Raw genomic sequence first — 12526 nt, 5'->3', positions numbered from 1 at the left:
CTATTATACCTTTACACAAGGCCAGACACTCCCGACAGCACCGCTCGTCTTGTATTGCTATTTCGAAAGTCAAATCGTAAATCATGCACACACACTTCATATCTATCTTGTCTAGGGTGATTATTCTATCAATTTCAATACATGCCACCTCTCAATGCTTTATTTCCATGACATAATACCGACCGAAAGCCCTTTACCCGAACTTTGAAGCCAACTGGGCACAAATGGCCGATGCCAGACCCGTGCAGAATGTGTGTGTGTGTGTGTGTGTGCGTGTGTGTGTGTGTCGGAAAGCAGCTTTCTGATTATCAATATTTTTAGCTGTGGGGGAAAACACTCCAACCACGGGAACAGTAAACAGATATAAAGAGCTGCTTTCCAACCCACACCGATTCTGTGCGGGTCTGATGTCGGCCATTTGTGCCGAGCCGTCAGTTCCAAATTACAGTAAGAGGTATCCCTCTAACCAGGGGGACTACATAAAATTTCAAAACACAGTAGGTTTGTCTCCTTATTCACCTCATTCTGTAATACATGATGATAAAGTAAAGGGTCCTTACAAACTTTACAGCCACCTTTACCTCTGCAATAGATGAACAACCCTCCGCCGTAATGCATGTGAATCTTTTTACCATGATGGACGTATCAGCAACAGGGTGGTAGGTTGTGGAAGTACATATGTTTTGTTTGTTTGTTTGTTGTTTAACGCCGCACTCTGCAATAATCGAGTCTGGACCAGACATTCCAGTGAATGACATCATGAGCTTCGATCCACGAAATTGGGATAGATGACATGTATCAACCAAGTCAGCGAGCCTGACCATCCGTTCCCGTTAGTCGCTTCTTACGACAAACATAGTCGCCTTTTACGGCAAGCATGGGTTGCTGAAGACCTATTCTACCCCGGATCTTCACGGGAAGTATATATGTATACTTATCATAGTGGCTACAGTGTTAGGATTACTAGTAGAGGGAGGGATTTAGCGAAGATTCATCTAATACTTCTGAGGTATTTTAACATAGTATTTTATAAACTAATATCAAATTAAACCCCTGTTGCTCTTTATGAAGCCTGTTATTCACTGAAATACAAAGCACCTTTGCGAAGCTATAACATTTATAACATAACTTTATTAACATGTATTATGAAATTATTAATTCTGATTTAGATTGTTTTCGTGACATTTGCTGCAGACGTGTATCCGCAGGTCCGATAAACACCCGAGAAGGGTGGTAGGCTGGGAACGTTTCTTACCACACCTGCCTGGAGACATGGGCATGCCTACAGTCCAAATAATTATTTATAGTTAATGCGTGAAACATCATGCTATAGTTAAGTATCATGGGCCGTGATCTGTTGCTGAATACATTGTCTGTCTATATTTGATTAAAACAATTACTTCCACCTTGCACAATAACATGATTGAAGCCGTTTAGCATCCTAACTTTGTAGTGCTCGTGGTTCCACTTTGCATAATAATATGATTACAGCCGTTTAGCATCCTAACTTTGTAGTGCTTGTGGTTATCAATACATTCATATATGTCTATTACCGCCGTCACACCCTGTGCTATAACCGAAACACATAATATGATTATATTTGTTAAAACAATTTTTGTTTCATGAATGAACCTGTAAGCTATATGTAATGGTGTCTGAGGCATGCACTATACATTAGATAGATTAGAGATTAGATATTATTATTATGATATTTTTCCCTCTCGATTCAGCAACACCATGGCCACGGAAAGCACAGATGTTCTGTGTTGTCGCCAGCTTGACATGGGAGAGACACATGACTTGTCCATGTCTACAGAATCCCCCACAGCTGCTAAGCCCGCTGAAGGGTCTTCCTCTGATTCCACACATATAGCATCCAGCTTAAGGACACATTCCAGCATGGATTTATCTCCAGACATCTTCCATCGAAGCTGTATACACAATCCGCTCCGTGACTGTAACAGCTCAGCCTCTCGCAGCTTCACCGTGGTCAGCTACAACATCCTTGCGGAGTGTCACAAGAAGCTGGGTGACTACCACCTGTACACAGAGGAGAAGTTCCTCACGCAGGAGTTCCGCCATCAGCTGTTGCTGCAGGAGCTGCTCTACCTGGACGCTGATGTCATCTGCCTGCAAGAGGTAAATCCCAGCTACTACAACAAGCATCTACATCCAGCTCTGCTCAAGTAAGTGGGTCTGTGTGATTAGGGATAAAAGTCTCTAATTTGGGATAACATTTAAATACAAAATATTGAATCAACCTGGGTGTCTGGATGGGTCATCCTAGTTAACTGTATATGCAATATACACACCTGTTTGCGCATATGACGGTCAGGCTACAAATACCGGTTGTAAGGTGATACTGATGTATACTGGAGCTTACGTGTTCTGGATATTGCAGTTTTGTGTTCACTATAAACGTGATGCATATCAGGCTTTACTGAATTTAAGGTCGGGGGAAGTTGAGAGAGTGGGTGTGGTGAACCAGCTGCATTGAAATCAATAGAAAAGGCAAGTATTGTAGTATCGTATTTATAAAATGGAAAGGGCCAGTATTGAAGTATCCTATTTGATCAAATATATCTTTGACAGTTTGATTTACAAGTGTTAATTGACCACCCATCCAGCAGACCATTGTCAAGAAAATATAGTTTGTGGGCTCAAGTTGACAGAGATCTGTAAACAGTGTTTAGAGACACGAAGCAGCATGTAGACAGTGTTTGAGGCTCAAAGCTGACATGGGTCTGTAGATAGTGTTTGAGGCTCAAAGCTGACAGGGGTCTGTAGATAGTGTTTGAGGCTCAAAGCTTACAGGGGTCTGTAGACAGTGTTTGAGGCTCAAAGCTGACAGGGGTCTGTAGACAGTGTTTGAGGCTCAAAGCTGACAGGGGTCTGTAGATAGTGTTTGAGGCTCAAAGCTGACAGGGGTCTGTAGATAGTGTTTTAGGCTCAAAGCTGACAGGGGTCTGTGGACAGTGTTTGAGGCTCAAAGCTGACATGGATCTATGGACAGTGATTGAGGCTCAAAGCTTACAGGGGTCTGTAGACAGTGTTTGAGGCTCAAAGCTGACATGGATCTGTAGATAGTGTTTGAGGCTCAAAGCTTACAGGGGTCTGTAGACAGTGTTTGAGGCTCAAAGCTGACAGGGGTCTGTAGATAGTGTTTGAGGCTCAAAGCTTACAGGGGTCTGTAGATAGTGTTTGAGGCTCAAACTCAAAGCTGACATGGGTCTGTAGACAGTGTTTGAGGCTCAAAGCCGACAGGGGTCTGTAGATAGTGTTTGAGGCTCAAAGCTGACAGGGGTCTGTAGATAGTGTTTGAGGCTCAAAGCTGACAGGGGTCTGTAGATAGTGTTTGAGGCTCAAAGCTGTCAGGGGTCTGTAGATAGTGTATGAGGCTCAAACTCAAAGCTGACATGGGTCTGTAGACAGTGTTTGAGGCTCAAAGCCGACAGGGGTCTGTAGATAGTGTATGAGGCTCAAACTCAAAGCTGACATGGGTCTGTAGACAGTGTTTGAGGCTCAAAGCCGACAGGGGTCTGTAGAACGTATGTAGAGGCAAAGAGTTGACAAGGGCCTGTTGCCAACATGTAGAGAGGCAGGAAAAGGTCTGCTAAGGCAAAAACACATCATATTATACTTTTCCAGACATGGATATCAAGGAGTCTTTATCAAGAGGACACAGGACTTCTTCGATGAAGGTGAAGCAACATTTTTCAGAACAAAACGATTTTCACTGGAATGCCATAAAGGAATCCCTCTGACAGCAGATCTAATAACGGCAAGTGTGGCATTATATGTCTGTTATATAGACATACTTCACGTGTTTCTAACCAGCGGAGTTCCATTACAGTGAAATGGTGTTCAGTAATGTAGGAACTCAAGTTGTCATGTCAATGACCTGCAATTATATCGTGATTAGTATCAATGTCAGTCAATCAAATAGGTGTTATCGATTAAATATTACTTACTTTAAGTGGAGGTTATGTATTTGATACTTAAAAGTAGATACGTTATCCACATTGAACACATTTCCTTATTAAACCTTTGTGAATGTTGAGTGAGTGACTTGGACTTTACGCCTCTTTTAGCAATATTCCAGCAATATCAAGGTTTTTATTCTTTCACAGTGCAGATTGAAACATGTCGGCAAGATAAATTCGTTGCAGCCGTGCCACTCGTGGTTATTGTGGTTTTATGCGTCCCGCGTTAAATTCTATACAAGCCTCCGGCTAACCTAACGCGGGAAGCATATACAACTTCTATTAATTCAATGGCTTGAAAAAAGTGAATGGAACTATTTCCCAGGGCTTTGATTGCCGGTGGCATCGTTAAATATGTTCCCTGTGCCTGAAGAGCACACTTAGAAATGTTTACAAATAAATGAGACAAACACATAGAAAATGATGAACAATTGGGTGAAAAATGGACAATACTTTTGTTTTAATCTAACCATGGTAAAGTGACATCATCAAGTATTATGATGGTTACGAAGTGTTCTTCTCGTGGCACACTTTTATCCCAAAGGGCAAACCTAACTTGCCTTAATATGTCTGTGAGTGCCCTATGGCACACTTGAAACAACATAATTTATACCCTGTTTCCAATCAACACACTAGCGTCAGTTGTTATTAATGAGAACTTATGATAATAATGATCAAGATATTTCGATTTTGATCAATTGTTTTTCTTTGTCAATAAGATGACCAAACAAGTAAAAAGTGATACTCCTCTCCTTTCCTACTCAAATTGTCAAACTGTTGTCTTCAAAATCAATGATGCTATTCTTCAAGAGCGATACAACACATGCATGATCAAAATGTTGTAACAAATTACTCCTATAAAATCAATATGATTAAACTTTTGAATTTTCAGTGAAACCTCTTCAGTTCAGACCCTGCTAATACTTTGTTTATAAACTCGGATATCTGTTAATCTGGACATTTGTTAGTCCAGGTGATTTAACGGTGAACGCTGGTCTTGATTCAGAGGGTTCTACTGTATATCGTTTTTGCCAGATTCTTTTCCATTTCTGGTTCTGAACCAAAGTGAAAGAAGATTAATTTCATTTTTTGTGAACATCCTTTAAACTGAACAAGACCTTTTCAAAACTTATTTGAATATCCCTTTGCACTGATATCACATTTAACAAAAAATCATTTGTTACCTACATAAAACTGTTGATAAAGGTTAGTCACTTCTAAAGATACACCTTGTCACGCCATGATATATCTATTATTTATTCAGTTATGTTTTTCAAAGTGAGTGAACATACCAAGAATGCCGATTATATTCTAAATGTAAACATTTATTGACTCGGAGGTCTGAAATATTTCTCAGTGCATGTAGATCGTAAACTTATGGCCATAATCTTGGCATCAACATCTTGACAAAGTAAGTAGGTAAATAAGTATATACATACATAGTAGAAAGATGAGATGATTCTGCAAAATTTATCGACATCTATAAATGCCTCATTGATGTCTGGCCGGGGGCGGTCGGGTAGCCTAGTGGTTAAAGCGTTCGCTCGTCACGCCGAAGACCCGGGTTCGATTCCCGACATGGGTACAAAGTGTGAAACCCATTTCTGGTGTCCCCCGCCGTGATATTGCTGGAATATTGCTAAAAGAGGCGTAAAACCATACTCACTCACTCACTCATTGATGTCTGGCCACAGAAGGTGGAAGGCGCAGAACAGGACACGTTTCTCTGGGACGCTGTTAAGAAATACCTGGACCGCTCCGACGTCATCAGCGTATGCACGCTTCGCTGTAGCAACACCGACAAGAAGCTGACTGTAGGCAATGTACACGTCACATGGGATGACCTGAGGTGTCAAGATGTGCAGGCGTTACAGGTTGGAGTTCCTTGTTTGAATGTCATGCTGCTCACTGATAGCTATCCCAGCTAGCACACCTACGTCGGGCCGACGTTGGCTTTGCATCGGCAACCGCCGGCAATATCGGCATCGGCAAACTGCAGCGGTCCGCTGTCAGGCCAATGCTGGTGATTGGCACTGACATTGAACCTGATATATGATTTGATCTTGTTATGATAACATAAAAGAAAAAAACACATTTGTCGATTACAATGTGACAAATAATAGATCAAGTATATTTACGAATAATACAATAATTCTATTCGAACTCAAAATATTAACTTTATTTTTAAATTTTAAATTAAATAGATCAAGCACATTCACTGACCATTTTGGCTGCACATATACAACAGACAGAGAAGATACAGACGGGATTCGTCACATCTTACAATTCATTCAGCAAATTACATGATATTGGCAAAAGTTTGGAATATCGCGAGCGGTTATGTTACGTTGATCCAACGTTTTCACAACATGTTTCCAAGGGAAGCTACTCTTGTTATAGAGGGCGCTGTTACTCACGCGCGTCTTTTCAAGCAGACGACGAAAGGATGATGCGTGGAGGGCTGAGGGAAAACCTATTTTGCGGTAAGTGTTTACTTCATTACTGTATTTACGAGGTGTTTATTTCATTTTCAAACCTTACAATTGAAACGAGAAACAGTGTACATTTATAAGTGTCAACGTGAAGGGAGAAATCTAGGCCTATGTGTTTTGGAGGTTCGAGAAACACACTCCTGTCAATTCTACGTCAGTGTCAAAATCCGTGGAATATGTCGTGACACTGCATCCTCACCAGATTCTCTATTTGTAATTTTTAAACACCATATACATATTTCTAGCAAAACGCGGGGACAAGGGCAAATACAAAACATGACAAGATATGTTTTATGTCCATGTAGATTCAGCGATGTTCAACCAACGAGTCGCAATCTCGGGGTGAGAGTATTACAGCGGCAAGCAAATGAATAGCCAAACTTTTACTTACATTAGTATTTTTGAATGAACATTGCTTTATTTGTCATTGTCACAGGCGTATTTGTTAAGTGTGGGGATGGATGAGGTTAGGAAATTAATTACAAACTCGAATTTACAAGTCAATTTTTGTGATTGCTGTCAGCGGAAAAAGCAGTGAACATGAAATTCATAACGAGGCTTTCGGAAACTTTCAGCATTGCGGGTGCATGTCATGCGATCCAGCTAATGTTTCCTACATATCGATGAACGGAGCTTCACTGCCGAGTTTGGTTTTCGATCACCAAAAGGTTGAAATAAAAAAAATAAAAATATGTTTTTAAATGTCATAGTTACTTGCGAATTTTGAACTTTTTCTGGATAATGGGCGAAATGAAAGGACAGCTCTTTTAGTAAACGGATCACTGCGCATTACAGGTGTGGGCAATTTTATCAAGATCTGCTGGATACCTTACATAGACATATGCCTATAATCGATCAGAAATCTTATACCGATGTATGGTATCTGTATCGATCGATTGAGGTTTTGAGATATGGCTATTTCAGAATGGATTTTTAGGGGATGTTTGTGTTTTTGTTTTTTTTGGGGGGGTATGGTAGTCTTATCTAGTTAAGTAATTTATGATGTACATTTTTGATGAAATACTGAATTAAAATTTTTTAAATGTACTATTTCAAAGGTATGATGCTAAATATATAATCCAAGACAATTTAGAATGTCATTTATTTAATCAAAATTCAAATTTATGGTAAAACTGTGATGAAGATACTTCAGTACAGATTTTTCAGGACATTATCCATTGTAGAAAAACACCCACAGCCTTGTTTCAAATTTGATTTATTCTGAATAAAAAAATTAAATTAAATTAAATTAAAAATTAAAATTACTTGTCCCCAATACTTTCCTGCTATTTTTTGCATACAAGTGTTTGTAATATGTACATACCTTTGTATCTGATCTTTTAATGATAAACGTTTATTTGCAGTTTTGGTTAACCATGATGTAATCTACATATATTTTGGCATCATATAATAAATGAAATCTGTTTTGTGGTAACCAGACTTCACAGGATCTGTTCAACATTATGTCAATATGGGGATTTTCTCACTGCTTTTCAATGGATGTGGCTATGGCTATTAACGTGAAACTACTTTCCCTGGGAAATTATTTCTGCTACATGGCTCCAGACAAGGACTGTATGTACAAGTGCAAATATATGAGATAAGATGTATGACTTAAGGAAAGGACCTGATATCTGTGTATGGCCAAAGCTTTATTTAAATGTTACTTTTATGTTTTGAGCAATATTCCCCTCAACCTCTTGACATCATCACCATAATAGCTACGTGCTCACTGCTGCTACACAAACTTGACATATAATATTCTTATATTTCTATTTAAGAAAATCAGATGTTTAGCCATTGCCTATTGGCAAACATGGATGAGCTGAATGAACTCTTAGCAGCTTTTCCAAAATCGAGCAACTGAGAAAGAACTGGTGAGTGAATTAAATTTCTTTAGATGTATCAAGTATGGGAAGTTTACTCCAATTTTGATTCATATAGAAGATCCGGGGTAGAAGATATCTTCAGCAACCCATGTTTGCCGTAAAAGGCAATTATGCATGTCGTATGAGGCGACTAATGGGAACGGGAGGTGAGGCTCTCTGACTTGGTTGATGCATGTCATCGATCCCAATTTCATGGATTGATGCTCATGATGTTAATCACTTGATTGTCTTGTCCAGACTCGATCATTTACAGACCGCCGTCATATAGCTGGAATATTGCTGAGTGAGGCGTTAAACAAACCAAACCAACTGATACATGTTTCTGCTCGAAATATTTATAAGCATATATTTAATATCATGTTTGCCCTATTAAGGGCCCTTGACACTTACTATGGTAATCTTCCAAATGAAATTTCATGCTGACTTACTTTTGATGGACATACAAGAGAGATTGCACACCTAAAACTGTTCTCCAGCAAGATTGGAGGAGGGGTGTTATGTGGTTATTGGGGATTTTTATTGGGCTAAATTAATAGGGTGATATGTCAGTTATAAAATCTTTTTTAATTGACATAAGAAACAGATTAGGGACCTACCATACAATATTGGGAGTTGTTATGTTATTTGCGTATATAATTACACATAATTCAATTTACTTATTTACACATATTATTAACTCATCAATTTACTTACTTGGATTCCGATAATTCTAGGGTGGGGCCTTCTGCTTTTAGCCCCTAAATTTGGAAAAAGGCCCACATTTTCAAATACAATGGGGCATTTTAACATTGTGCTGTATGGGCAAGTGCGGGTGTACCTAGGGAATATATGAAATTGTCACATAAAGGGCCCATGGCAGAAAATTCCTTGAGTGAACCCTGTATTTATTAACAGGTGTCAAGACTTAAAATAAAATATACACACATATGTAAGGTGGTGCATGTGAACAGGGTATTACTTATTCTATTATTCCATTATGTTAACACACTTGTGAAGTCCATTTCTTGTAATTGTGAGAGTGCATGCAATGACTTATAATATGCACACTGACATTTTTTGCTATCATTTGTAAACAGAAGCTGAGGAGGAAGCCTGCAGCTGGGCTCTTACAAGCCACTGACAAGTACATGGTGACCTGTGTAAAAGAATGGCTTCGAGTTCCAGGAGCAAGGCTTAGAAATGGCATAAGGAAAACGCGTTCTGAAAAACAGAGATGTAGATAGAGAATCTGCAAACGAAAGTGCTGAATTGCAACGGAACAAAGAAATCCAAAATGTTGGTGTTGACAACATATTTTTCACAGGGTTATGACCCTTGTTTTTGAACTTGGTACATATTCTGCCAGGTTCTCTTGGACACTACTGAAGTTAATAAATGAAACTTTCCGTGCTTACCTAAGGTACAAACTCCAGAAGATGGTTATAACTTATAAGAACTAATTTTGTATGGAGTTATGGCCTTTGCTTCATGCTATTTTAGGGGGGGGGGGGGAGTTTGTCTTGCAAACGAATTTGGAGCCACATAAATGAAATTTTGCAGGCCAATAGGAGGGGTATATGTTTAGACTGTGTTTTAAAACAGGTTTTGAGAATATATGTTTCACATCCGCCTTGTTGCAGGTAGTAACACTGTTTTCTTGTAAATAATAATTAATTAATAATAAAGTTTATTATTCTATTTTGCTGTTTGTGTTTTTTATAAGTATTAACTACACATGTATTAGGGTACATAAAAATAGTACTGTAACTAGTGTAAGCATTTCGATTGTATTGTACAGCTAGAAGTATTTATATTATTACATTTGGTTTTCAAAGTATTAACTATGATAAAAAATTATTATCTTTTTAAAAATTTTAGTATTTTTTAGTTTTACCTTTTATCTTTGTAACTTTAACATCATGGCTAGCTGCAGCTTTTAGAAATGTTTAGTTTTATGTACCCTAACACTACACTTGGAAAAGTTCTATTGTGGCATCATTTACATGAAATATTAAGATGAGATGTTGTCAGTTATGACTTCTGATGGCATCAGCCTATTTAAGACAATGGCAGATGGCAGATGCTGCGCTGATAATTATTGTCGACGTTGGGCCGATGTCCATCCGATGCTGATTCCATAACAGTTGCCGGAGGCTGGCCAGATAACTATTTACGACGTTGGGCCGATGTCGATCCGATGAGCAAAACTTCATCGGCCCGACATTGTTTGCCCACGTTGGGCCAATGCTGGGCCGGTGCATTGCCGATGCAGGGCCGATTATGTTTGCCAACGTTGGGCCGATGTCGATCCGATGAGCAAAACTTCATCGGCCCGACGATGTTTGCCGACGCTGGGCCGATGCTGGGCCGGTGCAGTGCCGATGCAGGGCCGATGACGTTTGCCGACGTTGGGCCGATGTCGATCCGATGAGCAAAACTTCATCGGCCCGATGCAGTTTGCCGACGTTGGGCCGATGGTGTAGCCGACGTTGGGCCGATGCAGGGCCGATGATGGCATGCTACCTGGGTATAACTTTTCCGGCAGGTTTATCTCCATTGTACATTGTAAGGTAAACAAAATGCCTAAAGCCAAGACAATCTGTGAAATACTGGACTTTCTCATTTATAACATATATGTGAAATACTGGACTTTCTCATTGATAACATATATGTGGAATTTGGGTATAAGAGATATTTAGGCAAAAAGTATGCATCCCCATGGACACCAATTGTGCTCCAATCCTTGCTGATCTGTTTCTTTATGCATAATAATCGGAATTTCTGCTCGGATTAGCAAGATCTACACAAGGCAATTTGGCCAAGAAGTTTACTTTATCATATATAATGGATAGGTTTCTCGGCAGGATAAGGCCAACGGATAAAAACGACATCCGTTGGGGTCATATGCGGATAGAGATGCAAATATCAAAGGTCAAGTAGGGACTACTTTCACTGTTTATAAACAAACATGGCGTCGCCCTCGTCATTCGGCGATCGAGTCAGAATTAACCATCGGGAATATGGATAAACTTCAGGGATAATTGCTATCATTATCAAAAGAACAGTCTAATATACTGAAAATCAGTGTCTAACTGTGACGTAGCTAAGGCATTTTATAAGTTTTGGCAACTTTGGAGATATAATATTCGAAACAATTTTACGAGGGCACCGAGCCTAGCCAAGCGGGATCAGTAGCCATATCTGTGCTTGTAGACCTCTGCGGCTTGAACCCTTCTCCACAAATGAAAATAGTTGGATTTGGCCGAAATATGTTTGAATTGTTACCTTGTTTTGTTTTGTCGCTGTGTGTACATCTGACTACACTTCTTAACATTATGACAGGACAGACCGACTGTCAACAACGTCTGACTGTGGTCGTGACGTCTCATAGACTAGGGTTAGAGTAGCTTCCCTTTGACAAAGGGCAGTTACTCTAGCGGACTGACCGATGGATTGCCGCGAAAGGCAATTAAAAACAATTGTTGTTTTGCGTATATGTTGCTTCGCCACTGTATAAGAAACAGATTTCAGTTGGAACTATATTGGCTACTGTCACTGTCCGACTGACACATCACTTACCCTGTGACGTAAATAAATATTAATGCGCGCATTCCAGGAAAACTCGCAATGTTTCAGTAATGTTTTGAGAGAGGGAAAGCGATTTTCAAGCACAGAATTAAAGAATGACATTATATGATAAAGAGGTTATCACGCTTGTGTGTTTGGGGATGGTAAATATCCTGTATTAGGAATAAACACTATGTATTTAGCTCGCCAAGGCTCGCAAAAGACAATGTTTATTCCTAATGCAGGATATTTACCATCCCCAAACACACTCGAGTGATAACCTCTATTTATTAACCTTCAGGTATATCGATGCTGTGATATCGTTCAATATCGGTCAAGGGGGCACGGGTGGCCCAGTCGTCTGAGGCGCCGCGATTCGCTGTGCAGAGTTGCATCCCTTGGGCACGCCAGAAACCTATCATTTTGGGTTCGAATCCCGGTTCGCCCCGATTATGTTTCTAGGTTTGTCAGCACCATACCCGTGCTCGTGGGTTTCACCGAAGTGGTAAACGTCTGAGACCTGCATCACGTCGGGTATTCCTCCCATATTAAGCTGACACGCCGTGGTATAACTGGAATACTGTTAAAAGCGGCGTTAAACCCAACTCACTCACTC

At 39.8% G+C, this 12526-nt stretch overlaps 1 protein-coding gene and 1 long non-coding RNA gene across 7 annotated transcripts in view; both read left to right on the top strand.

Moving 5' to 3' along the window:
• Positions 1 to 12526, top strand: part of LOC124113627 (2',5'-phosphodiesterase 12-like) — a 49690-nt gene that overhangs the window by 32763 nt on the left and 4401 nt on the right. For 4 of the 5 annotated variants that reach the window (XM_046474079.2, XM_046474077.2, XM_046474078.2 and 1 more), the window contains exons 2-4: positions 1731 to 2186; positions 3649 to 3781; positions 5678 to 5857. In XM_046474079.2, coding sequence (XP_046330035.2) covers positions 1738 to 2186; positions 3649 to 3781; positions 5678 to 5857 — 762 coding nt within the window. In that variant the 5' untranslated portion in view covers positions 1731 to 1737. Of the gene's footprint in view, positions 1 to 474; positions 498 to 1730; positions 2187 to 3648; positions 3782 to 5677; positions 5858 to 12526 lie in introns of those variants that run through there. The other variant, XM_046474076.2, reaches the window with a different exon arrangement.
• Positions 5907 to 10041, top strand: LOC124145879. Of its 2 annotated transcripts, XR_007218262.1 has the most exons (3): positions 5907 to 6466; positions 8257 to 8352; positions 9441 to 10041. It is a non-coding gene; the product is annotated as an uncharacterized LOC124145879 (long non-coding RNA). The 2 variants fall into 2 exon arrangements; XR_007218263.1 differs by having other exon boundaries at positions 5907 to 8352.

Source organism: Haliotis rufescens, unplaced genomic scaffold (assembly GCF_023055435.1).
Source record: "Haliotis rufescens isolate VD_foot unplaced genomic scaffold, xgHalRufe1.0.p SCAF_5, whole genome shotgun sequence".
Lineage (NCBI taxonomy): Eukaryota > Metazoa > Mollusca > Gastropoda > Lepetellida > Haliotidae > Haliotis > Haliotis rufescens.
Note: the sequence above shows the minus strand (reverse complement) of the source record. Positions and strands in the feature narration are given on the sequence as shown.